The 27,744-nt window shown below is 47.5% G+C and overlaps 1 protein-coding gene across 1 annotated transcript in view; it reads left to right on the top strand.

The window, feature by feature from the left end:
- LOC311137590 (obscurin-like) overlaps positions 1-27,744 on the top strand; it is a gene marked incomplete at both ends in the record, with an annotated part of 70,355 nt that overhangs the window by 28,095 nt on the left and 14,516 nt on the right. The window contains 32 exons of the mRNA XM_084172098.1: positions 1,996-2,226; positions 2,443-2,709; positions 2,825-3,094; positions 3,379-3,645; positions 3,896-4,162; positions 4,459-4,725; positions 5,007-5,276; positions 11,915-12,193; positions 12,312-12,569; positions 12,731-12,997; positions 13,151-13,414; positions 13,575-16,205; positions 16,337-16,412; positions 16,513-16,610; positions 19,358-19,467; positions 19,759-19,962; positions 20,135-20,217; positions 20,327-20,500; positions 20,610-20,769; positions 20,898-21,005; positions 21,094-21,258; positions 21,573-21,731; positions 22,246-22,423; positions 22,596-22,709; positions 22,838-23,005; positions 23,341-23,443; positions 23,831-23,960; positions 24,133-24,238; positions 25,833-25,935; positions 26,045-26,184; positions 26,298-26,410; positions 27,528-27,696. Of these exons, the coding sequence (XP_084028224.1) occupies positions 1,996-2,226; positions 2,443-2,709; positions 2,825-3,094; positions 3,379-3,645; positions 3,896-4,162; positions 4,459-4,725; positions 5,007-5,276; positions 11,915-12,193; positions 12,312-12,569; positions 12,731-12,997; positions 13,151-13,414; positions 13,575-16,205; positions 16,337-16,412; positions 16,513-16,610; positions 19,358-19,467; positions 19,759-19,962; positions 20,135-20,217; positions 20,327-20,500; positions 20,610-20,769; positions 20,898-21,005; positions 21,094-21,258; positions 21,573-21,731; positions 22,246-22,423; positions 22,596-22,709; positions 22,838-23,005; positions 23,341-23,443; positions 23,831-23,960; positions 24,133-24,238; positions 25,833-25,935; positions 26,045-26,184; positions 26,298-26,410; positions 27,528-27,696 (8,199 nt within the window). The remainder of the gene's footprint in view (positions 1-1,995; positions 2,227-2,442; positions 2,710-2,824; positions 3,095-3,378; positions 3,646-3,895; positions 4,163-4,458; positions 4,726-5,006; positions 5,277-11,914; positions 12,194-12,311; positions 12,570-12,730; positions 12,998-13,150; positions 13,415-13,574; positions 16,206-16,336; positions 16,413-16,512; positions 16,611-19,357; positions 19,468-19,758; positions 19,963-20,134; positions 20,218-20,326; positions 20,501-20,609; positions 20,770-20,897; positions 21,006-21,093; positions 21,259-21,572; positions 21,732-22,245; positions 22,424-22,595; positions 22,710-22,837; positions 23,006-23,340; positions 23,444-23,830; positions 23,961-24,132; positions 24,239-25,832; positions 25,936-26,044; positions 26,185-26,297; positions 26,411-27,527; positions 27,697-27,744) is intronic.

Genomic DNA, 27,744 nt, shown 5'->3' with positions numbered 1-27,744 from the left:
GTTTGGTACCATTCCATTGAATCCATTCCAGCCATTACTATGAGCCCATCCTCCTATAGCACCTCTCACCAGCCTCCTCTGGATCACATGCAGTACTTCCATACAGTACATCTTCCTGTGAAACCATGAGTGCTCAGCATATTCCGGAAAATATTCCAGATGATCTCTTGTATCTTGTTACCCTATTACCTACTTATGGTTGGCATTACTCCAATCGAAGGTTCTTGAAACCACTGTGCTCAGAATGAGTCCTCAGATCAGTGTTACTGCAAGTCTTTCCTGGTTACTGTATGCATCTAGGCTATGTTGCATGTAGAAAATATGGATCAATGTGGCCTATATCCTCTTGCAGTTGCGTCTGGGGCGCAAAACCTACAATGAGAAGGTACACTACATGACCAAAAGTATGTGGACACATGCTCATCGAACATCTCATTCTAAAATCATGGGCATTAATATGGAGTTGATCCCCTCTTTGCTGCTATAACAGCCTCCACTCTTCTGGGAAGGCTTTCCTCTAGATGTTGGAACATTGCTGCAGGGATTTGCTTCCATTCAGCCGCAAGAGCATTAGTGAGGTCGGGCACTGATGTTGGGCGATTAGGCCTGGCTCGCAGTCGGCGTTCCAAATCATCCCAAAGGTGTTCGATTGGGGTTGAGGTCAGGGCTCTGTGCAGGCCAGTCAAGTTCTTCCACACCGATCTCAACATACCATTTCTGTATGGACCTCGCTTTGTGCACAAGGGCATTGTCATGCTGAAACAGGAAAGGGCCTTCCCCAAACTGTTGCCACAAAGTTGGAAGCACAGAATCATCTAGAATGTCATTGTATGCTATAGCGTTAAGATTTCCCTTCACTGGAACTAAGGGGCCTAGCCCGAACCATGAAAAACAGCCTCAGACCATTATTCCTCCTCCACCAAACTTTACAGTTGGCACTATGCATTGGGGCAGGTAGCGTTCTCCTGGCATCCGCCAAACTCAGATTAGTCCGTCGGACTGACAGATGGTGAAGCGTTCCCACTGCTCCAGATGTCCAATGTCAGCAAGCTTTACACCACTCCAGCCGACGCTAGGCATTGCGCATGGTGATCTTAGACTTGTGTGCGGCTGTTCGGCCATGAAAACCCATTTCATGAAGCTCCCGACGAACAGTTCTTGTGCTGACGTTGCTTCCAGAGGCAGTTTGGAACTCAGTAGTGAGTGTTGCAACCGAAGATAGACCATTTTTACGCGCTACTTGCTTCAGCACTCGGCGGTCCCGTTCCGTGAGCTTGCGTGGCCTACGCTGAGCTGTTGTTGCACCTAGACGTTTCCACTTCACAATAACAGCACTTACAGTTGACCGGGGCAACTCTATCAGGGCAGAAATTTGCCAAACTGACTTGTTTGGAAAGGTGGCATCCTATGACGGTGCTACGTTGAAAGTCACTGAGCTCTTCAGTAAGGCCATTCTACTGCCAATGTTTGTCTACGGAGATTGCATGGATGTGTGCTCAATTTATACACGTCAGCAACGAGTGTGGCTGAAATAGCCATATCCACTAATTTGAAGGGGTGTCCACATACCTTTTGTATATAGTGTATAACACATTCAACTCTCCATTCAGTTAACATAAGCTATTGAAAATTGAATAGGACCTTGTTAAGGGGGCCTGGTAAAACAACAGAGCATGTTCATCACTGAATCTTCAATGAGCAACAAGCCAATCAAATGTCCCGTTGCCTGTAGCAACGTGCCTCAGAATGAATAACATTGTTTCAAAGTGCTACCTTACAGTGAAAGATCTTGGTGCTGCATCAAAAAGCTGTGTATTGTCATTGTGGAGACTTCTGCATTATTTCAGCGTTCACCGAATCCCAGGGACCCACTATGGATTATTGGATTCTCTCTGTGACAGAAGCACAAGTTTAAAGCATGAAATGGACTAGCCCGTTCTCCTTGCCACATTTAGGGTTTACCGCCCACTAACTACTGTTGCTGGTGTTCCTCAGGCCTACCCCCCACTTTCAAAGAACAGCTGAGGAACATGGAAGTTGAGGAGGGTAAGACTGTGACGCTACACTGTGAGCTGTCTAAACCTGCATCCTCAGTGGAGTGGAAGAGGGGAGCACAGCTGTTGAAGAATGTAGACAAGTACCAGATGAAGAAGAAAGATTTACTGGTGGAATTGAAGATTATCGATGCTAATCTGGAAGACAGTGGGGTTTACACCTGCATTTGTGGTGAACAAAAGACCACAGCCACTGTTACAATAAATGGTGGGTATATTTTGGTTATATTATGGAGGTGTTGGAGAAAGCTTGAATATTGCATTTGGCAAATAGACTGTATATTTCATCAGAAAGACACAAATGCTTTCAATTCCAGTTGCTTTTAATAAATAAGGGAAATATAGGTTTCATAAAGGTTTGACAATCCTCTACTATGGCGTCTTTCAGCACGCCCCTTCACATTTATAGAAGAGCTGAGGAACGTTCAGGTTGAGGAGGGCAACAATGTGACATTGCGCTGCGAGCTCTCTAAACCAGGGATGTTGGTAGAATGGATGAGAGGAACAGATCTGCTGCGGAACGGAGAGAAGTTCCAGATGAAGCAGAAACACGCAACGTTGGAGCTGATCATCAGGAAAACCTTACCTGAGGACAGTGGAGTCTACAGCTGCGTGGTGGAGGACCAGAAAACGTTTGCCACCATCATTATCACTGGTAGGAGGAGAAACACCGTTGAATAATATGTGCGTCATCTTGACGTTTAAAATTAGCTGTGTACCACACAATCCTAGAAGCTGTTGATGTCACAGTTTGTGTTTCTATCCTTCAGCCGTCCCAGTCACTTTCAAGCAGAAACTAAAGAACCAAGAGGCCCTGGAGGAGGGCAGTGTGACGTTGCGCTGCGAGCTGTCTAAATCAGGAGTCTCTGTGGAATGGCTGAAGGGAGAGGAGCTGCTGAGGGAAGGGGAGAGGTACCAGATGAAACAGGAGGGGAGGACTGCTGAGATGGTCATCAGGAACGTGGTCCTGCAGGACGCTGGGGAGTATAGCTGTGTCACCGCCTGCAACGTCAAGACAACAGCTGACATCAAAGTTAGGGGTATGGTCTTTGCTAATGTGTACTACATACTAATATATTGATATACTGTTTATTCTTCTAAGGTTGTTGGCAAGTGTGTTATTCTGAAAATGTAAATATCTTTGAATATCATTTCTGGATTGTGCATTGGATGACACCAAGTACATTTTCCACAAGGGGACATGGAGGGATACACATGAGATTAATCATGACGCCTTCCTGTCAAATAATCTGTCAGAGGATGGATAGAAATCAAGGCAGTTGAGCCAGATAATGTCTCAGTCTTAAATACATATTCTTCTCAGCCCTCCCTGTAACATTCACACAAGAGGTCCAGAATGTGGTGATCAAAGAGGGGGACAGTGGGGAGTTCTGGTGTGAGCTCGCCAAGCCTGGAGCCCCAGTGGACTGGAGGAAGGGGAGAGTCATCCTGAAGTCTGGAGACAAATATGAGATGAAGCAGGAGGGATGCATCACTAAACTGTTCATCCATAACGTGGACGAGAGTGACGCTGGGAAATACACCTGCAAGACTAAAGACGCCCAGTCAACTGCTGAGCTGACCGTGAAGGGTGAGTCAGACTGATGATAGTACTACACTTTGTATAACATTTGTATCATCCCAGTTGTTGTTATATGTATGCAACAACAATATAGTGTATAAATACCAGAGATGTGTTATAACATGTACTTTGGATCTGCTTGCAGTTTCTTATATTTCATGGGTCCATGCAATCCCTCTTAGTTTGACACGTTTCCACTATAGGGACTTTAGTTTGTATATGTTTTAGAGTCGACAATTTATTTGTTTGCTGTCCCCAGCTCCTCCCATCACGTTCAAGGTGAAGTTGAAGAACCAGGAAGTTGAGGAGGAGAACAGTGTGACGTTATTCTGCGAGCTCTCTAAACCAGGACTGATGGCAGAGTGGAGGAAGGGAGAGGAGCTGCTGAAGAATGGAGTGAGGTACCAGATAAAGAAGAGAGAGGCAACGATGGAACTGACCATCAGGAAAGCAGTGCTCGAGGACACCGGATTCTATAGCTGTGTTTACGCAGAAGCCAAAACCACCGCCACTGTCAACATCATCGGTAAGAAGAGATGCTCTTGGTTTCTTAAGGGGAGGTCATGTATTTTATTATAGTAAATACAGAAAAAATGTAATTTAGGAGGACGGGCACCCTCTGTTCAGCCTGGTTTCTGTTAAAGGGATATTTCACTCAAAAACAATAATTTGCTTACTTTTGCTGCTCTGTACTGAAAGTGCTCTATCTCTTCAAATCAATTGCTGACATGCATACTTTTTTGTGATTGAATTAACATTGGTATCTTTGTGACATATTTGTAAAAGTACTAAAAATGATTGGTTTTGATCTCATGTCCTCAGCCATACCTGTCACCTTCAAAATGGGTCTGAAGAACCAAGAGGCCCCAGAGGGGGGCATCGTGAAGCTGTGCTGTGAGCTGTCTAAGGCTGGAGTCCCGGTGGAGTGGTGGAAAGGGGAGGAGGAGGTGAGCCCTGGAGGAAGATACCAGATGAAGCTGGAGGGAAAGATAGCGGAGATGCACATCAAGAACATCCAACCAGAGGACGTGGGGGAGTACAGCTGTATATTCGGAGATCAGAAGACCACTGCTGAAGTCAACGTGAGAGGTACAGTACATGTTACTGTTGTCTGGCTGTCATTCCTGTTGAATAGGAAAGGATGGGCCTCCCCAACAACTGTACCAAACTGTAATAGAATACACAATAAAGCAAGAGATCAATGCAGCTGGTCTCTCTAGGAATAAAACAATACATATCTATTCTAGAACAGTGTTTTTTCATAACAGACAAATTGTAACATATACAGTATCGTACTGTATAGGTAGCATAGTGCAATGGCCCCGAAGCACAATAAATTTTCTGATGATGTCCATCTCTGGTCCGGACAGCTGCTGCATCAGTCTTCTTTGAGAAGGAGCTGGAGAGCAAGGTGGTGATGGAGGGGAAGTCTGTGGTCCTTTCCTGTGAGGTCTCCAGTGTTACCGTCCCCGTCACCTGGAGGAAGGACTCCTGCCTGGTCACAGATGGGGAGAGGTTCACTTTGAAGAAGAAAGGCTCTGTCCACACCCTGGAGATCAGGATGTTGAGTCTGGAGGACGCTGGGGAGTACAGCTGCATCACCAGAGGAAAGAAGACCACAGCCATGCTGGTTGTGAAAGGTAGGCCAACCCCATCCTACACTCTTAGAAAAAAGATTTCCAAAAGGGTTCTTCTGCTGTCCACATAGGAGAACACTTTTTGGCTCCACGTAGAACCCTTTTTGGTTTCAGGTAGAATGGGCTACAAGACCATCGCCAAGCAGCTTGGTGAGAAGGTGACAACAGTTGGTGCGATTATTCGCAAATGGAAGAAACACAAAAGAACTGTCAATCTCCCTCGGCCTTGGGCTCCATGCAAGATCTCACCTCGTGGAGTTGCAATGATCATGAGAACGGTGAGGAAACAGCCCAGAACTACACGGGAGGATCTTGTCAATGATCTCAAGGCAGCTGGGACCATAGTCACCAAGAAAACAATTGGTAACACACTACGCCGTGAAGGACTGAAATCCTGCAGCGCCCACAAGGTCCCCCTGCTCAAGAAAGCACATATACAGGGCCGTCTGAAGTTTGCCAATGAACATCTGAATGATTCAGGGGAGAACTGGGTGAAAGTGTTGTTGTCAGATGAGACCAAAATCGAGCTCTTTGGCATCAACTCAACTCGCCGTGTTTGAGGAGGAGGAATGCTGCCTATGACCCCAAGAACACCATCCCCACCATCAAACATGGAGGTGGAAACATTATGGTTTGGGGGTGTTTTTCTGCTAAGGGGACAGGACAACTTCATCGCATCAAAGGGATGATGGACGGGGCCATGTACCGTCAAATCTTGGGTGAGAACCTCCTTCCCTCAGCCAGGGCATTGACAATGGGTCGTGGATGGGTATTCCAGCATGACAATGACCCAAAACACACGTCCGAGGCAACAAAGGAGTGGCTCAAGAAGAAGCACATTAAGGTCCTGGAGTGGCCTAGCCAGTCTCCAGACCTTAATCCCATAGAAAATATGTGGAGGGAGCTGAAGGTTCGAGTTGCCAAACGTCAGCCTCGAAACCTTAATGACTTGGAGAAGATCTGCAAAGAGGAGTGGAACAAAATCCCTCCTGAGATGTGTGCAAACCTGGTGGCCAACTACAAGAAACGTCTGACCTCTGTGATTGCCAACAAGAGTTTTGCCACCAAGTTCTAAGTCATGTTTTGCAGAGGGGTCAAATACTTATTTCCCTCATCAATTTATAACATTTTTTACATGCGTTTTTCTGGATTTTTTTGTTGTTATTCTGTCTCTCACTGTTCAAATAAACCTACCATTAAAATTATAGACTGATCATGTCAAGGTGTGCTGTAGGTGTAGTGGCGGAATCAATTGCAGGACGCAGACGGATAATCCAACAAACTTGTATTGAGCCGAAAACACGGCAAAACGGACAACTCTTGCCCGAAGGCGAAATACGCACGAAGGCGAAAACGAAACAGAACAGCGCACAAACAGGTGCGTAACTCCAGCGCAGTGGAGAGAAGCTCAACCGAGCGAAAACACCTCTGACACAAAACAATATTACACAACACCTGACACACACAACGGGAACTAAATAGGACACTAATGACACTGAATGAAAACAGGTGTGCCAACACTTAGACAGAAGCAAACGAACATGAAACATACAACGGTGGCAGCTAGTACTCCGGAGACAACGAACGCCGAAGCCTGCCCGAACAAGGGAGAGAGGCAGCCTCGGCCGAAACCGTGACAGTACCCCCCCCTTGACGCGCGGCTCCAGACGTGCGCTGACTCCGGTCTCGGGGACGACCCGGAGGACGCGGAGCCGGGCGCGTCGGGTGTCCACGATGGAATTCCGTCAGGAGAGACGGGTCCAAAATGTCTCCCCTCGGCACCCAGCACCGCTCCTCCGGACCGTACCCCTCCCACTCCACTAGATACTGGAGACCCCCCATCCGACGTCTCGAATCCAAGATGGACCTCACGGAGTACGCCGGTGCCCCTTCGATGTCCAATGGGGGCGGAGGAGTCTCCCTGATCTCACTGTCTTGGAGTGGGCCAGCTACCACCGGCCTGAGAAGGGACACATGGAACGAGGGGTTAATACTTTTATATTCAACAGGTAGCTGTAATTTATAACACACCTCGTTCAACCTTCCCAGGACTTTAAATGGCCCTACAAACCGCCGACCCAGTTTCCGACAGGGCAGGCGGAGGGGCAGGTTCCTGGTAGAGAGCCAGACTCGATCACCAGGTGCGTACACCGGTCCCTCACTGCGGTGGAGATCAGCGCTCGCCTTATGACGTCGGAGGGCCCGCTGCAGGTGGACGTGTGCAGCGTTCCATGTCTCCTCCGAGCGCCTCGCCCACTCATCCACCGCAGGAGCCTCGATCTGGCTCTGCTGCCAGGGTGCCAGAACCGGCTGGTAACCTAACACGCATTGGAAAGGGGTTAGGTTAGTGGAGGAATGGCGTAGGGAATTCTGGGCCATTTCGGCCCAGGGAACGTACCTTGCCCACTCCTCCGGCTGGTCCTGGCAGTATGTTCTAAGAAACCTGCCCACATCCTGGTTTACACGTTCCACCTGCCCATTACTCTCCGGGTGGTAACCCGAGGTGAGGCTCACCGAGACCCCCAACCGCTCCATAAAGGCCCTCCAGACTCTGGAGGTAAATTGGGGACCCCGATCAGACACAATATCCTCGGGTACCCCGTAGTGCCGGAACACATGGGTGAACAGGGCCTCGGCAGTTTGCAGGGCGGTAGGAAGGCCCGGCATGGGGAGCAAACGACAGGCCTTAGAAAACCGGTCCACAACGACCAGTATGGTGGTATTCCCCTGTGAAGGAGGAAGGTCAGTAAGGAAATCCACCGAGAGGTGGGACCATGGTCGTTGTGGCACGGGCAGGGGTAGTAACTTACCCCTAGGCAGATGTCTAGGCGCCTTACACTGGGCGCACACCGAGCAGGAGGAAACATAAACCCTCACATCCCTTGCCAACGTGGGCCACCAGTACTTGGCACTAAGACAGTGCACTGTCCGGCCGATACCCGGATGTCCAGAGGAGGGTGACGTGTGAGCCCAATAGATCAATCGATCCCGAACCTCGAGCGGAACGTACTTCCGACCCTCCGGGCACTGTGGTGGACTAGGGTCGGTGCGTAACGCCCGCTCGAGTTCAGCATCGACCTCCCACACTACCGGTGCCACCAGACACGACTCCGGCAGTATGGGAGTGGGCTCCACGGACCTCTCCTCCGTGTCATACCGCCGAGACAGCGCATCTGCCTTACCATTCTGTGACCCAGGGATGTACGTGATCTTAAAAGTAAACCTGGTCAAGAACATATTCCATCTTGCCTGGCGAGGGTTCAGCCTCCTCGCCGCCCGGATGTACTCCAGGTTACGGTGGTCCGTCAAAATGAGGAAAGGGTGTTGAGCCCCCTCAAGCCAGTGCCTCCACACCTTTAAGGCCTGTACCACGGCTAACAGCTCCCTGTCCCCTACGTCATAGTTCCGCTCCGCCGGACTGAGCTTCTTAGAATAAAAAGCACAGGGGCGGAGTTTAGGTGGCGCGCCAGACCGTTGTGAAAGCACGGCTCCTAGACCGGCCTCTGACGCGTCCACCTCTACCTGGAACGGCAAAGAGGGATCCGGATGCGCCAGCACCGGGGCCGAGGTAAACAGGTCCTTCAGCCTCCCAAATGCCCTGTCCGCCTCGGCCGACCACTGCAGACGCACCGGACCCCCCTTCAACAGAGACGTGATGGGAGCTGCCACCTGTCCAAAACCCCGGATAAACCTCCGGTAGTAATTCGCAAACCCCAAAAACTGCTGCACCTCCTTCACAGTGGTTGGTGTTTGCCAATTACGCACGGCCGACACCCGGTCTACCTCCATCTTCACCCCTGACGCAGACAACTGATACCCCAAAAAGGAGACCGACTCCTGGAAAAACAGACACTTCTCTGCCTTCACATACAGGTCGTGCTCCACCAGCCTCCGCAACACTCTGCGCACCAGGGCCACATGCTCGACACGGGTAGGCGAGTACACGAGAATGTCATCAATGTACACAACCACCCCCTGCCCCTGCATGTCCCTGAAGATCTCATCCACGAATGATTGGAAAACTGACGGAGCGTTCATCAACCCGTATGGCATGACCAGATACTCGTAATGGCCCGAGGTGGTACTAAAGGCTGTCTTCCATTCATCGCCCTCCCTGATGCGCACCAAGTTGTATGCGCTCCTGAGATCTAATTTTGTGAAGAAACGCGCCCCATGCAACGACTCAGTCATGGTCGCAATCAGCGGGAGTGGATAACTGTACTTCACCGTAATCTGATTGAGACCACGGTAATCGATGCACGGGCGCAAACCACCATCTTTTTTCTTCACAAAAAAGAAACTCGAGGACGCAGGGGAAGTGGAAGGCCGTATGTATCCTTGTCTCAGAGATTCGTCTATGTAAGTCTCCATAGCTTTCTTCTCCTCTTGAGACAGAGGATACACATGGCTCCGTGGGAGCGCAGCTCCTGCCTGGAGGTCTATCGCACAATCTCCCTGCCTATGGGGCGGCAACTGCGTCGCCCTCGCCTTACTAAACGCAATAGCCAAATCCCCATACTCAGGGGGAACGTGCAATGCGGGCACCTGGTTTGGACTCTCCACCGAGGTAGCCCCTACGGAAACGCCCAAACATCTACCCACACACTGAGCAGACCACTCCATCAGAGCCCTCTCCTGCCACGAAATGGATGGGTTATGGGTACTCAACCAGGGCATGCCCAGCACCACCGGATACGCAGGAGAGTCAATCAGAAATAGCTGAATCATCTCCTGATGACCCCCCTGCGCACACATCCTAAGTGGCGCCGTGACCTCCCTGATCAAGCCCGTACCCAACGGACGGCTATCTAGGGCATGAACGGGGAAAGGAACATCAACAGGAAGAAGGGGAATCCCTAACGCTAAACAAAACTTTTTATCAATAAAATTCCCAGCCGCGCCTGAATCTACCAGCGCCTAATGCTGGGAATGAGGTGCTACCTGTGGAAAACGCACAGGCATACAGAAATGTGCAACAGAGAGCTCTGGGTGAGTGGGGCGCCTACTCACCTGGAGGGAATCCCCAGTGCGGGACCTGTCGTCCTCTCCCCTAGGAGGCCATCCCCAGCACCTAGCCGCGGTGTGTCCTCCCCGACCACAGTTGGTGCAAGGGATGGACCCCCTAGCAAGCCGACCCCTCCTCTCTCTAGCGCCAGCACCCCCGAGCTCCATGGGGCACGGCTCGGAAGCGCTGGAGGGTGAAATGGACGGACCCCCCTCGGAACGCCCGCGGGTAGCTAGCAGGTTATCCAGCCTGATGGACATGTCGACCAACTGGTCGAACGTGAGGCTGGTGTCCCTACAGGCCAGCTCCCGACGGACGTCCTCTCGTAGACTACACCTGTAGTGATCGACGAGGGCCCGATCATTCCACCCTGCATCTGCCGCTAGAGTACGGAATTCGAGGGCGAACTCCTGAGCACTCCTCCTCCCCTGCCGGAGGAAGACCAGACGCTCCCCCGCCGCTTTCCCCTCCGGGGGATGGTCAAACACCGCCTTGAAGCGGCGGGAGAACTCGCTGTACGTGATGGTGTCCGCGTCGATCCTCCTCCACTCCGCGTTGGCCCACTCCAACGCCTTCCCGGACAGGCAGGAGATCAGGGCGGACACGCTCTCATGTCCCGAGGGCGCCGGATGCACGGTGGCCAGGTACAGCTCCACCTGGAGAAGGAAACCCTGGCACCCGGCTGCGGTCCCATCGTAAGCCCTCGGGAGCGAGAGTCGGACTCCTCGGGTTTCTGGTGCGGGACTAGGCTGACTGGCCGATGGTGCTGGCACGGAGGGTGGCGGTGGAGGCGTCCCCCAGCCTCGGATGGTGGTGATCACCTCCTGCAGGGCGGTCTCCATCTGCAGGATCTGGTCCCCTTGCTCCCGGACCCTGTCCTCCAGAGTCGCCTGGGCTGCTGCGGCTCCTGCTGATTCCATAGGTGGTGTAATATTCTGTCAAGGTGTGCTGTAGGTGTAGTGGCGGAATCAATTGCAGGACGCAGACGGATAATCCAACAAACTTGTATTGAGCCGAAAACACGGCAAAACGGACAACTCTTGCCCGAAGGCGAAATACGCACGAAGGCGAAAACGAAACAGAACAGCGCACAAACAGGTGCGTAACTCCAGCGCAGTGGAGAGAAGCTCAACCGAGCGAAAACACCTCTGACACAAAACAATATTACACAACACCTGACACACACAACGGGAACTAAATAGGACACTAATGACACTGAATGAAAACAGGTGTGCCAACACTTAGACAGAAGCAAACGAACATGAAACATACAACGGTGGCAGCTAGTACTCCGGAGACAACGAACGCCGAAGCCTGCCCGAACAAGGGAGAGAGGCAGCCTCGGCCGAAACCGTGACAGATCATGTCTTTGTCAGTGGTTAAACGTACAAAATCAGCAGGGGAACAAATACTTTTTTCCCTCACTGTATCCTCATTGAACTCACAAAATTGAAGGAGCACAATGAGTCTTTGTTTGGCCTCTTTTGATATGTGATTATTGTGGGTAGAGGATGGGTTATACCTTGATGGAAGACCCTTACTTCTTTGCATTCTTTTGAATGGGTAATCTCCTCTCTGTATGGCTTGCTACATTATCCTGTAAATAGTTATCTTGATCCTAACCCTTTCTCTATAGAGCGTGTGAAGATCTTGTCAGGACTGAAGGACATTAAGATCATGGCCGGGCAGGACGCAGTGTTTGTGTGTGAGCTGTCCCACAAGGAGGTAAGCGAGGGCGAGTGGTGGCTGGGCTCAAGCCCCCTGCAGAAGAACGAAATGAACCAGATGAGCTGCCTGGGCCACCAGCACCGCCTGGTCCTGACCATGACCACACCAGAGGAGACCGGGACCGTGACCTTCGTGGTCGGGGAAGAAAAGACCTCCGCCCAGTTGCTGGTGCTCCCCAAACCCAAAGGTTTGCCACCTCTTTTAATTTTGTTGTAGTACAATGTGAATTATACACTTTAATCACTAATATGTGTATGTAATTAGAGGGTGTATACTTAGTTTACTCTGTTTCCTGTCTTTGTCAGTACTCATTGAAAAGAAGCCCCGGGACATCGTCATCATGGAAGGGGAGACGGCCACATTATCCTGTATGACATCTGACCTCTTTACCCCTGTCACATGGAGTAGGAACAATATGCCCCTCCTGAACGGAGACAAGTATGAAACGCGTAAGGAGGGAAAACTCAACCTGCTGCTCATCCATGAGACCGAACCAGGGGACTCTGGGATATACTTCTGTGACACTGGAGACATGCAGAGCAGCGCCAATCTGACTGTCAACGGTAAGGATTTCCAATCATTTAGAGAGAAGTAACATAACCAGGAACTCAGGTTTATCTCAGAGGGTTACAATATTCGGAATTCTCTCTTTGCATTACTCACCCTAACATTGATCAAATGGAACATAGATTTCCAATTCCCTAATTGTATCCTGTCTCTCCAGAGCTGCATCCATACTTTGAGGAAGAGCTGCAGGCTGTGGAGGCTGAGGAGGGGGGCACGGCCTTCCTGACCTGTGAGCTGTCTAAGCCTGCAGTCCCAGTCCAGTGGAGGAAGGGCCGGCTACCTCTCAGGCCCAACAGGAAGTACCAGATGAAGCAGGACGGCTGTGTGTTTCAGCTACACATCCTGGAGCTGAAGAAAGAAGACGGTGGGAGCTACACGTTCCAGGCAGGTGGTATAGAAACCACCGCCTCTGTGTCTGTGAAAGGTATGTGTGGTTGGTTGTGTAATATCACACACCTGCTGCATGTAGAGAAATCCCATGTCATCACAGTCATATTCAGTGCAAGCAAAAAATAATAAACACTAGTATTTGTGTAGTGTACACATTTTTGGAGAGTTGTTTTTCCTCTGTGTCCAGTTAAGGTACTCATTGAGAAGAAGCCACGGGACACCGTCATCATGGAAGGGGAGACGGCCACCCTATCCTGTTCGACCTCTGACCTCGTTACCCCGGTCACATGGAAAAGGAACAGGATGCCCCTCCTGAACGGAGCCAAGTATGAGATGCGTAAGGAGGGCAAACTCAACTTGCTGCTCATCCATGAGACCGAACCAGGGGACTCTGGGATATACTCCTGTGACACTGGAGACATGCAGAGCAGCGCCAATCTGACTGTCAACGGTAAGGATTTCCAATCATTTAGAGAGAAGTAACATAACCAGGAACTCAGGTTTATCTCAGGGTTTACAATATTTGGAATTCTCTCTTTGCATTACTCACCCTAACATTGATCAAATGGAACACAGAATTCCAATTCCCCAATTGTCTCCCGTCTCTCCAGAGGTGCCTCCATACTTTGAGGTGGAGCTGCAGGCTGTGGAGGCTGAGGAGGGGGGCACGGCCTTCCTGGCCTGTGAGCTGTCTAAGCCTGCAGTCCCAGTCCAGTGGAGGAAGGGCCGGCTACCTCTCAGGCCCAACAGGAAGTACCAGATGAAGCAGGACGGCTGTGTGTTTCAGCTACACATCCTGGAGCTGAAGAAAGAAGACGGTGGGAGCTACACGTTCCAGGCAGGTGGTATAGAGACCACCGCCTCTGTGGCTGTAAAGCCTCCCTCAGATAAGGCAGATCCTCCCAAGACAATTCCTCCCACAAAGGCTCCCACGAAGGCTGCCTCTCCCACTTCTCCACCAGAAGAGGCCCAACCTGGCCCTCTAGAGCGAAGGAAACGGGGCATGACCCGGTCATCCATTGTGGAGTCAGAGGAAGACCTGGAGCCTGAGGAAAAAGAGACAGCGGTAGACCAGCAGGAAAAGCAGTCATTAAGGTCTATGGGTAAGGAGACTAAGGTAGACCAGCAGGAGAAACAGTCATTTGGGTCTATGGGAAAGGAGACAGCGGTAGACCAGCAGGAGAAACAGTCATTAAGGTCTATGGGTAAAGAGACAGCGGTAGACCAGCAGGAGAAACAGTCATTAAGGTCTATGGGTAAAGAGACTAAGGTAGACCAGCAGGAGAAACAGTCATTAAGGTCTATGGGTAAAGAGACAGCGGTAGACCAGCAGGAGAAACAGTCATTAAGGTCTATGGGTAAAGAGACTAAGGTAGACCAGCAGGAGAAACAGTCATTAAGGTCTATGGGTAAGGAGACTAAGGTAGACCAGCAGGAGAAACAGAAAGTGAAACAGCCAGTAGGTATGGTGAAGGATAACATAGCAGAAAAGACACAGAAACAGCTAGTACCACCACTGAGGTCTAAAGGGAAGGAGGCAACTATGGTGAAGGAGACACAGATGGACCAGCCGGAGAAAGAGCCAGTGAAACAGCCAGTCAGAGCTATAGTGACGGACACAGAGGAGAAAAAGTATATGGTGAAGAAGACTGAAATAGACCTGTTGGAGAAAAAGATGAAAGAGGTTGGGGTACACCAGGTGGTGAAACAACCAGTTCCACCAGTGAGACGAGCATCTATAGTGTCGGATGCTGGGATAGACGAGATGAGGAAGCAGCCAGTTCCACCATCAAGAAGAGCATCTGTTGTTTCAGTTTCGGATGCTGGGGTAGACAAGGTGAGGAAACAGCCAGTTCCACCATCAAGAAGAGCATCTGTTGTTTCAGTTTCGGATGCTGGGATAGACGAGATGAGGAAGCAGCCAGTTCCACCATCAAGAAGAGCATCTGTTGTTTCAGTTTCGGATGCTGGGATAGACGAGATGAGGAAGCAGCCAGTTCCACCATCAAGAAGAGCATCTGTTGTTTCAGTTTCGGATGCTGGGGTAGACAAGGTGAGGAAACAGCCAGTTCCACCAGTGAGAAGAGCATCTGTTGTTTCAGTTTCGGATGCTGGGGTAGACAAGGTGAGGAAACAGCCAGTTCCACCAGTGAGACGAGCATCTATAGTGTCGGATGCTGGGGTAGACAAGGTGAGGAATCAGCCAGTTCCACCAGCGAGACGAGCATCTATAGTGTCGGATGCTGGGGTAGAGCAGATAGTTAGATCTAAAAAGAAGGAGATAGATATAGAAGTAGACCATCAGAACAAACAGTCAGTGAAGTCTATGGTGAAGGAGACAGATGAAGACCATCAGGAGAAACAGCCAGTGAAGTATATGGTGAAGGAGACAGAGGTAGACCAGAGGGACAAACAGCCAGTAAGGTTTACAGTACAGGAGACGGAAAAACCCAAGATTGCGGAGGATGGTAACCAACTCCATATCTCAGTGGGTGAGTCCTTCACTGAGGCTTCCACCCAGGTAAGCGTCAACCAGAAGACCAGCAAGCCTGTAGTTGCTGTTGCTGGAGTTCCCAAGGGGCTCCAGATGACTAAGCAATTTGACGAGACTGAACCTGACATGGAAATCAGTGTTGAGGACGAACCTGAAATGCTGGAAGCCGCCATCAAGATCCAGGCAGCTTTCAAAGGATACAAGACTCGCAAAGATATGCGGCCAGTCTTCAAGCAGGTGTTCAAGAACCAGAACGTTGAGACCAACGGTACCATCCAGCTAGCATGCATGGTGGAAGGGAAGCCCAACGCAGTACGCTGGCTGAAGAATGGCCAGCAGATCATAGGAGACCAACGCCACCGCATGAACACCTCAGAGGATGGTGTCTGCACACTGGTGATCATCAACATGTCAGCCATAGACACTGGGGTCTATACGTGTGAGGTGGTCAACAAGTTTGGTGTGACCTCATATAATGGCAACATTACCGTGGGTCAACCTCAAAAGCCTCCATCCTCCACCCAGAGGCCTGCAGCCCCAGCACAGCCCTCCACCCCTTCTGTGCACCCAGTCCTGGCCTCTGTTGGCCCTCTCCAGCCAGCCCAGACCTCCACCTCTGGAAAGGAGACTATGGGTTCTGTGGAGAGCGAGGGGATCTCCCTGTGGCAGGCCTACAACCTGACCGAGGAGGATTCCCGCATGACCCTGCAGGAGAGGAGGAGGGCCTCCCTCATCGCCGCCAGCTCTAGTAAGTCAAGTTATGAACATGATAGATGTCCTTAGTATGTGAACTGGGTCATATGCAGTAATTGGGTCTGCCTTTGCTAGCTGTTTGGTTGATAGACTGAAAATAATATTTTATTTTCTCTGTCTTTCCAGTGTCTAGTCCATCTGACTACGACACAGCTCCAGATTTCATAGAGCCTGTTGACATCATCCCCAAAGATCACTCCAGGTAAGACCTTCACAATCTTCATTTAACATCCAAATACTTTTAACTATATACCCCCTTTCTATGGTATTATCGTGTTAATAAGCAAAAAATATTCCCACAGGGAAAAGGAAGCCATTAAGTCAGAAGACCAGTTACAACATAAGGTTAAAGAACAGAAAGTCACCCCTCAACCACCAAAGAGGCATTTGAAGGTCAAAGGTCAGCCATATTTTGATGTGTTTGTTAGATCTAAATATTGAGTTGTTGCCTTTCGTGGTGATGATATTTGTTGTACTGAACCCATTTACTTTAATACTGATTGCTGTAAATGTTATATTAATGTAATATCATACACATGTAATGGGTTTCCTTCTGAATTGTGTTGTGTAGTGTAAAGACAGTGTTGTAGACGTAGAAAATAACAGGTATCAGTACCTCTCAACAGCACCTGCATCTTCTCCAATAGGAGAAGACACTGTGATGCATAGACCTATACAACTATTATACATTATAATATGAAACTAAAAAGAATGCAACCCATTGTAATTATCAAATAGAAAAGGGTAACATACCTGCAGTGAGTTATAATAATAAAATGTTTATAAATAAATAAATAGTCAAATAAATAAATAAAATGTTATCTGCACCTGTTAGTGCAGATAACATTTTAGTAAATCAATATCATGTTCCGTGCCTGACCAATGAGAATGCAATGTACAGCTAGCATAGAATGCTAAATAGGATGCTCATTGAGGCGAACATTCCATGAAGATTGTGTACAAAGATAGCATTCTACACAAACAGAATTCAGACTCAGTGCATGAATAAAGTTTACAGGGAACATATTCTGCTACTTTTAGTAGAAATATAGTGATATTTACACACTTTTAATGTCAGAAAATGTCAGAGCAGAAAAACACATCTTTCTGTGAGCAAAAGACAAAAAACAGTGAAATGTTTGATCCAACACAGATTCAGGAGAGATGGGCCAAACCATTCTACAGGTTTTGATTGTCATAATTATACCACCTCCGTTAAACTCAGATCCCAGGTAAAGATTGGTATTAATTGTATAAATAATACACCAACATAGTCATGGTTATGGTTATGGCAATATCACAGTAGAAGTTTAATTCAGAAATAGAATAACCCATAAAGTGACCTCATTGAACCAGTCCAATCTATGATCACTCCATTGAATTGAAATAATAAGAGTGGCAATAGCCTGGTATGTCAAAACTAAAGCTATCTGGTTCATAACCTAAGGGAACAACATTACCTTGCTACATACAGTGAGGGGAAAACATTTTTGATCCCCTGCTGATTTTGTACGTTTGCCCACTGACAAAGACATGATCAGTCTATAATTTTAATGGTAGGTTTATTTGAACAGTGAGAGACAGAATAACAACAAAAAAAACAGAAAAACGCATGTCAAAAATGTTATAAATTGATTTGCATTTTAATGAGGGAAATAAGTATTTGACCCCCTCTCAATCAGAAAGATTTCTGGCTCCCAGGTGTCTTTTATACAGGCAACGAGCTGAGATTAGGAGCACACTCTTAAAGGGAGTGCTCCTAATCTCAGCTTGTTACCTGTATAAAAGACACCTGTCCACAGAAGCAATCAATCAATCAGATTCCAAACTCTCCACCATGGCCAAGACCAAAGAGCTCTCCAAGGATGTCAGGGACAAGATTATAGACCTACACAAGGCTGGAATGGGCTACAAGACCATCGCCAAGCAGCTTGGTGAGAAGGTGACAACAGTTGGTGTGATTATTCGCAAATGGAAGAAACACAAAAGACTGTCAATCTCCCTCGGCCTGGGGCTCCATGCAAGATCTCACCTCGTGGAGTTGCAATGATCATGAGAACGGTGAGGAATCAGATCAGAACTACATGGGAGGATCTTGTCAATGATCTCAAGGCAGCTGGGACCATAGTCACCAAGAAAACAATTGGTAACTCACTACGCTGTGAAGGACTGAAATCCTGCAGCGCCCGCAAGGTCCCCCTGCTCAAGAAAGCACATATACAGGCCCGTCTGAAGTTTGCCAATGAACATCTGAATGATTCAGAGGAGAACTGGATGAAAGTGTTTTGGTCAGATGAGACCAAAATTGAGCTCTTTGGCATCAACTCAACTCGCCGTATTTGGAGGAGGAGGAATGCTGCCTATGACCCCAAGAACACCATCCCCACCGTCAAACATGGAGGTGGAAACATTATTCTTTGGGGGTGTTTTTCTGCTAAGGGGACAGGACAACTTCACCGCATCAAAGGGACGATGGACGGGGCCATGTACCGTCAAATCTTGGGTGAGAACCTCCTTCCGTCAGCCAGGGCATTGAAAATGGGTTGTGGATGGGTATTCCAGCATGAAAATGACCCAAAACACACGGCCAAGGCAACAAAGGAGTGGCTCAAGTAGAAGCACATTAAGGTCCTGGAGTGGCCTAGCCAGTCTCCAGACCTTAATCCCATAGAAAATCTGTGGAGGGAGCTGAAGGTTCGAGTTGCCAAACGTCAGGCTCGAAACCTTAATAACTTGGAGAAGATCTGCAAGGAGGAGTGGGACAAAATCCCTCCTGAGATGTGTGCAAACCTGGTGGCCAACTACAAGAAAAGTCTGACCTCTGTGATTGCCAACAAGGGTTTTGCCACCAAGTACTAAGTCATGTTTTGCAGAGGGGTCAAATACTTATTTCCCTCAATAAAATGCAAATCAATTTATAACATTTTTGACATGCGTTTTTCTGGATTTTTTTGTTGTTATTCTGTCTCTCACTGTTGAAATAAACCTACCATTAAAATTATAGACTGATCATGTCTTTGTCAGTGGGCAAACGTACAAAATCAGCAGGGGATCAAATACTTTTTTCCCTCACTGTACAGTACACATTACTCAATGACCTTGCACGCTTCTGTCCACTTCTCTCACTTCCTCTGAATGTCCCACCAGCTACTGATGCCAAGCTGAGGACTCTGTCCCCGAAACACCACCGTGCCCACACGTCTGCTGCTCTTACAGGCTCTGGCTCAGAGTCAGATGGTGACGAGGACAGAAAAGAGGTACAGTATGGTCTACTTTGGAATAACTTCCTCATTGCTTCCTCATAGCCCCTCATAGAGCAGATAAAGAGTCCCTCCTACTGGCCCTCCAACACCACTTCCAGCAGCATCTGGTCTCCCAACCAGGACCAACACTGCTTAGCTTCAGAGGCAAGCCAGCAGTGGGATGCAGGGTGGAATGCTGCTGGATTATACCATAAGCAATCATTTATGATCAAATATACAAATGTGTAACATTTGGGGTTTTAACGTTTTGGAACTAAACTCTTACATTTTTACCAACTTCCACAGACATTTGCTATCTATGTGGCCAGAGCTAAGTGCAGCTCTCAACACAGTGGCAATAAGGCAAGCTTTGTGTTGAAGGAGGGCCAGTATGTGGAGGTCTGGGACTCTGTCCACCCTGAGACGTGGCTGGTCCGCACCAAACCCTCCAAGAACACCCCCTCACGCCAAGGATGGGTCTCTCCTGCATACCTGGAGAAGAAGAGAACGGTATGAGGTCCTCAGTATGTCCTGGTAAAGGATGAGCAAAAAATGGACAAAATTGGTATATTTTGACCATGCAATCAACCACTTTTTATGTTTCTTCATATAAACAGGATTTGTCAGAGGTAATGATAATATTTGACTATAGATCTATTCAAACTTTTAGCATTTTGTAAAGCAGACATTCCCACAAGTGAGGACACCACAACAGGAGATGGATGGATCAGGTTCTACAGGGGAGGAGTACAGGAGAACAGTAAGGTGAGTGAATGAATATTGCATGATCACATTGAGAGTTCAGCATATTTGATTGATATAGTCTCTTAAAGAGTACTGTCAATATTCCATGTGATATTCCTTCTGTCTTCAGCCAATTGATCCAGGGGCTGATTGATGGGGAGGAAGAGTTTGTGAAGGTGATGAAGGACTTTACGTCCCACTACCTGCACCACTTAGACACCAGCCCTGATGTCCCCATCAACATCATCAACCAGAAAGAAACCATCTTCCGCAATATCAAGGACATCATGGCTTTACATGAGAGGTGAGAACGTCACAACTGTTCTCTTTGTCGAGAATAAAATGTCACAACTGTTCTCTTTGTCAAATAAAACGAGGTAAATACTGTCCTTATTTTCCTATCCCCTCCTCAGGTCTATTCTGCCCAGGCTGAGCGAGTGTTCTACTGATGATGATGTGGCCATGCACCTGGTCAAACATGCAGAGGACTTTGAGAAGTATCTGCAGTACATGATGGGCCAAACACAGGCAGAAGCCTGTGTGACTGATAAGACCATCCAGCAGTACTTCAAGGTATGCGATCAGATCATTTACCATGATGCACAAAAATCAACCCCCACACCCAGAAGAAAAACAATTTGCTCTCACATGCTCCCAGTTTTCCATGCTGACATTCACGTGTATTGACCTTTGTGTTCCAGCATAACACGGAGACAGAGCCTGAGCACCCCAAAACTGCAGTGCTGGATGTCATCACCTTCTTACAGAGACCAGTGGAGAGGATTCAGACCTACCAGGCCTTACTCAAGGTCAGTGCTCGTTATCCATTTCTAAGTGTCCATTTTGAGACCTTTAATCCATGTATTTCTCCCGGTGTGTGTGTGTGTATGTTGACAGGAGCTGATCAAGAACAAGGCTAAGTGTGGGAAAAGCTGCCGTCTGCTGGAGGATGCATTCTCCATGGTGTCCTGTCTGCCCTGGCGTTCTGACAACCTGCACCAGGTGTCTCTGATTGAGAACTACCCTGCCCCACTCACTGCACTGGGGGAACCCGTCCGCCAGGTAACTCACCCCTGACCCACAAAGAGTGGTTCAGCTCTACCTGGGGATGTTGTTAGCTCCAGAGAAAGGATAGATGACTACATCAACGTGTCCAGAATACCTGAGGTCAGGTGTCCCGTAACAACCCATGACAGTTGTTGCTTCAAGGCTGAGGGGGACACGGCATCATTGAAAGTTTAAATGTCAATTAACTGACAGGATAACACTTGCAATGCACCATCTTGATTGCATGTTTGAGATGTGATTGAAGTAATTTCTTCATTGATAATGCAGCTCCATCTGAAGCTTTGATACCAGGTCTTTCCTCCTCCCAGGGTTCCCTCACTGTGTGGGAGGAGTCTCCTGAGATCAAGACGTCCTCCAGGTGGCACCAGAGGCAGGTGTTTCTCTTTAAGGACTGTGTCCTCCTCTGTAAGCTCAAGAGAGACCCCTGCATGAACTCTGACACCTATGCCTTCAAGAACAAGTTGAAGGTAAAACCTGGCCCTCATCCTTTGCCTCAGTCAATGTAAATGTATAGTCCAAATCCCTGCAGCATACATATTGTGTTACCGACTGGGGTTCGAACCTAGGTCTCCTGTGAGCCACAAGACTTTGATATCCCTCTGAGCTAAAACCTATGCATTAGCTTGGGGAGATAAGTGTTCAGGTTTCAGGCAAGGCTACTCATCATATGAGTGTGGCAAGGTTATTATAGTTTTTTGTTTTTATATTCGTTTTTATTTCTATTAGTTTTATGATTTTAATTTGAGATTCAGTTAAGTTTCAGTTAGTTTTCAGACCTTATTACATTTTTGTTTTATAAAAGTATTTATATTTCGTTTTTATATTATTTAGTTTCAGTTTACTAAATTGTTTTTTCATAATTAGTTTTAGTTTTAGCTTGAGTTTTTGTTTACAAAAATAACCTTGGAGTGTGGTTTCCCGAACCATCTACATTGCACATAGAGTACCTTCCTTGTAATATGAGCGTCTCCCCCTCCCCAGCTGAATGATGTGGAGGTGAAGGAGACAGTGGGGGGAGATGAGAAGTCCTGGGAGCTGTGGCACGAGCACCGCGGCTCAGTGAGGAGGTACACACTGCAGGGTCACTCCACCCTGCTCAAGCTGTCCTGGCTCAAAGACCTGAGAGAGCTGCAGCAATGCTCCAGCCTGACTGCCTGCAGTGAGTTCCTCTATGACTATGTATTTTGGCACTGTCCATTGTTAAGTCTGCCTAATACTATCACTGGTTCGGTCCTCTGTTAACTCTATCCAATGTTAGCTCTGGGCAGCAGTAGGTCTATGCTGCCTGGTCTCCTCCCATCATTACAGTAGTCTTGTGGGTGTTTCTTTAGGTCCACCAGAGTTCGAAGTTCTCCTGGCTGACTGCACAACAAAGATCGGGCAGACAATCAAACTGACCTGCAAAGTCAAAGGAACACCCAAACCAGTGTTCAGCTGGTTCAAAGGTAAAAGAGTGAGCAGCATAGTAATCCATTTTTGTTTTTTTACAAACAAAAAGGCAAGAAAAAAAGAAAACACTTTTTAAACAGCAGTACAGTCTCTTTGACGCTCTGAAATGACATCACTTCCCCAGACGGCCTGGCCCTAGAGGACAGCCCCCACCACATCATCACTGCAGACCGGGCAGGCACCTGGTGTCTCATCCTGGACGGGGTCACTCCCAAGGACTCTGGACAGTACATGTGCTACGCCTCCAGCTCCGTGGGTCATGCTAGCACACTGGCCAAGATAGTGGTGGACGGTGAGTCAACAGCCACTTACAGTAGCTTTGGTGCTGAACTCAGCACCCACAGTCAGGGATGGCAGAGCATTCAGTCCATAGAGATCCTACTACATTTTCTATGTATTATTTATTATTGAATGTGTTAGTGTATTCTAATTCCAAGTTCTATGATTCAGTCTACCTCACTCATAAATCACATGCTGATGAAGATTAGGTCTTAAATACACTGAAATACACAAATCGTACACATATGATTGTACTATCTAACATGTTACGGTATACTCCATGTCCTATTCTGCAAAGATAATAAATAATGCGTAGACTGAAGGAACTCATTACTTCCTGTCGTACAGCACCCCCCAGGTTCATTACTAGGCTGCAGAGTGCATGTCTGCTGGAGGGAGAGGACGTCCAGTTTACCTGCTCCACACACAGCACACCGCTACCCCGAATCAGGTATGGTGCAGTAAATTGCGCTGGATCTACAGATGTAGTATCTTAATTTGATCACTGTGTTGCAGGACAACTTTAAAACTTTAAGTGTATTTGAGGTTTAAAAAGTATTCTGAAATTTGTAATTTCCCTTTTGAAATGTCAGACTTGATTTTCCCTCACGAAACATGTATCAACCCCTACAAAAATGTCCATTAATTATAATCCATATAATGGATTGTAGCAAACTGGCTCAAATTAAGATCCTACATCTGTACTCAGTATTCCCCTACTATGTCATGTGAACCTGGGCTCCCAGGATTCAATGTTTGAACCATACGTGTTAAGATTCCCATTGAGATCCACCCACACGTTGTTATTTGGTTGTGTGCCCTGGCATGCTCTGGGCAGGTGGTTTAAGGATGGCAGAGAGCTGACAGACCAGAGGAAGTACCACATAGAGAGTGATGCCCGCAGTGGGATTCTCACTCTCACCATCATGAACCCTGGAGAGACAGACCTGGGACAGTATGAGTGTGAGGTATGCCTACAGGATATATATGAAATCCCCTTTATGTAGTTCATATGTAATGCTTCTTCATAACACGTAGGAATAACATTAAGGTACAATATACTGTTGCTTTTCTTCTAGGAGCTTTTGTGCACTGTTATAAATTAGTGAATTTAAAATGAGAAATCTTGTTATATTTCAGCTGTGGAACCAGTTGGGCAGTGCCAAGAGTAAAGCAGAGCTGTGCGCCGCCTTCACAGAAGTGATTGACAGTCAGCCTGACCAACCACAGGTCCTCTTGACCAAAGGTAGGAGAGTTCCACCCAATCAAGGTAAATCTCCACCTCAGAGTAAGGAAGCAGGTTTTGATAAGAAGGCTATCTACACTATAAGACTGGTTAATAGGATGACAGTCTAATATATTCTAGGATAAAGACCCTACAGCTCCAGCTATACTGATTTCTCATGAGAGACAAGAATAAATCTTGTGTTATCCCAGTTTTATTCTGTGGACAATATACATTTAGTGTTAACTGACGAGGGATTAGGAAAGCACATGCCATGGTCATTCCTTAGTTTCACCTCACTTCACTTTTACCTCAAATCACTTCACTTTATCTCTGTTTTCACACTGTCAGTCATCATTGCCATTCCTCATTTTCAATTTGGATTGTCTCATTACCTAGGTTACCCTTTCTCACCCCTGAAACCATAAAAACTTCCAGTCATCTACATTAGATATCATACCAATCAACATAGATATCATACCATTCCTAGTTGTACATATTCATGAAAGACATTGATACACTTTAGTATTGGATGTTTTGATTTGTGTTTTCATAATGTTTCCATCTTTCAGAAATGAATAGTATTGGAACGGACCGGGTCATTTACCCCCCATTTGACTGATCTTGGTGGATTTCCAAAAGCTTTTCCAAACAGGAGAAATAAGGGGCCATAGCTCATTTACATCTAGGGGTGTTTCCCAGACACAGATTAAGCCTAGTTCTAGACTGAAAAGCACTTTAAATGGAGATTCTCCATTGATCTTGCTTCTTGGTCCAGGACTAGGCTTAATCTGTGCCCGGGAAACCACCCCTCAGAGTCCATATCAGGACCTACTTACGTTTAATCCATAACAAATACCTTTAACACATTTAAGTCACCAAGTACATTCAATTAGTTCATTTATTTAAAAAAAAATATGATAGATCACAGGCATTGCAGTATGTATAAATTGCTTTCCTTCATGAGCTATGATTTCACCTCTAAGTAGTTTTCCTTTAGGCTTTTGGACACCAATTGATCATGTGACTCCATCCATTCTCTGTAACCCTGCTCTCCATCCCACTTCCTATGTAGTCCCCCGAGCAGGAAGTACCTCACAGAACCTTCATCATGTAAGTCTTATCATGTTCCCAGTATCATGGACCCAGTGCATGTGGATGGGTCCTCCTCTCTCCTCTCCAACGCATGCCCAGTTAACTCTCCACTCCTACCCATACAAGATGGTCATGTGCTGGACGTCAGGCACCCCTTATGCCCCCCCCCCCCCCCCCGGGGAGTGAGCATGTGTCCATGTCCTCCTGTTCATGGGCTGATTTACAAACTATTGGGTGTCCATCAAGTCTGGAGGTAAGACGTGCACTGGTTATTATGTTCTAGAGGTAAGGGTACTGTACGTTCCTAATATTTGCTTTAATTTTGCACATTAAACATTTTTAAATAGACAGTTGTTAATGCCTCGACACGCTTCGCCTCCGTCACAAGTTAGCATGGCTTTAAAAAATATATTAAGTTTAAAGGTCAGCTAATGTGAAGTAATGATTTTGGATTATAAAACTCTAAGTGGACCTAAAAGCATCTGTCAGTCTGTGAGTGGTGTCATTGTGCTTCCTCCAGACTCAGAGGGCTGGTCCACTGCCATGGTGAAGCAATGGCTGCAGACAGACTTCAGCCCCACATCTATCATCAAAATGCTCTTCCAGCCTGGATACACTCAGCCGTGAGTCTACCTGACAGAACTGTGATACATTATCATACTACTGCATCGTCTCTCTCTCTATCCCAATATATGCACTGTCTCTATATCTATCCCAATATTTTCTCTACAGAGCTGAGGGTGGCCCAGAGGAAAGGGACCCCACCACCAGAGGCCACGTGGAGGTGCCACAGTTCCCCAATGATCTTGAGGAGAGACCTGAGGTTGAGGAGGAACTTTATGTCCCTGAGACCATACAGGAAATGACAACAGGTACTTGAACTGTACACACTCACACTGTAGTTCCTTTTTTTTGTTTTTGAAGTGGCTACTGTGCCTAAAACTTGAATAATCTTGCGGAATTACTTCACTTCCTGTTTCCTCAGCTCCTCCCGCCATTCAGGTGCCGGCAGAGGACCTGTGTGTGGAGTCTGGCCAATCAGCTACCTTCACCATCATCATCACAGGAAGGCCCACCCCCGAGATTCAGTGGTACAAGGTAGGGAAGCTTCAAACCAATGTGCCTTCTCAATCTAAGACTACCATCAACTGATTCACTGTTATAAATAACTTCATACTAACCTTCATTATGAGATGCTCCATATAATTTCAGCATATCTGACACCGGACTAACCACACCCATTTATCAACCGAGCAGTAATCTATACTGAACAAAAATATAAACACAACATGCAACAATTTCAACAATTTTACTGAGTTACAGATCATGTAAGGAAATCAGTCAATTGAAATAAATTCATTAGGCACTAATCTATGGATTTCACATGACTGGGCAGGGAAACAGCCATTGGTGGGCCTGGGAGGGCATAGGCCCACCCATTTGGGAGCCAAGCCCACCCACTGGGGAGCCAGGCCCAGCCAATCAGAATTAGTTTTTCCCTACAAAGGAGCTTTATTACAGAAATAAATACTCCTCAGTTTCATGAGCTGTTCGGGTGGCTGGTCTCAGACAATCCTGCTGGTGAAGAAGCCGGATGTGGAGGTCCTGGGCTGTTGTCATTACATGTGGTCTGCGGTTGTGAGGCTGGTTGGACATACTGCCAAATTCTCTAAAACAACGTTGGAGGTGGCTTATGGTAGAGAAATGAACATTCAATTATCCGGCAATAGCTCTGGTGGACATTCCTGCAGTCAGCATGCCCATTGCACGCTCCTTCAAAACCTGAGATATCTGTGGCATTGTGTTGAGTGACAAAACTGCACATTTTAGAGTGGCCTTTTGTTGTCCCCAGCACAAGGTGCACCTGTGTAATGATAATGCTGTTTAATCAGCTTCTTGATATGTCACACCTGTCAGGTGGATGGATTATCTTGGCAAAGGAGAAATGCTCACCTACAGGGTTGTAAACAAATTTGTGCACACAATTTGAGAGAAATACGCTTTTTGTGCGTGTGGAAAATGTCTGGGATCTTTTATTTCAGCTCATGAAACATGGGACCAACACTTTACATGTTGCGTTTATATTTTTGTTCAGTATACATGGAACTGTTGCCTGTGTAATATTTGGTGTCCTCCTCTACTGTTGGGAGTCTGGGACCCCTGTGCTGTCGTAGAAGCTGTACCTTAGTACTGTGTCTCTCTCATATGATTGGAGGATGGAGAGGAGCTGTTGGCCAATGAGAATGTGGAGGTGGTCCAGAATGGTGCCCGCTGCTCTCTGACTGTGCTGTGCCCGGAGAGCGAGGACGGTGGCATCTACACCTGCTGGGCCTATAACAACTCAGGACACACCTCCTGTCAGGCTCAGCTCACAGTGGAGGAGGGTGAGGCCTCAGGACACACCTACGCAGTTTCTCAAAAGATTCCCATTC

Source organism: Coregonus lavaretus, assembly GCF_964263955.1.
Source record: "Coregonus lavaretus genome assembly, chromosome: 11".
Classification (NCBI taxonomy): Eukaryota; Metazoa; Chordata; class Actinopteri; order Salmoniformes; family Salmonidae; genus Coregonus; species Coregonus lavaretus.
Note: the sequence above shows the minus strand (reverse complement) of the source record. Positions and strands in the feature narration are given on the sequence as shown.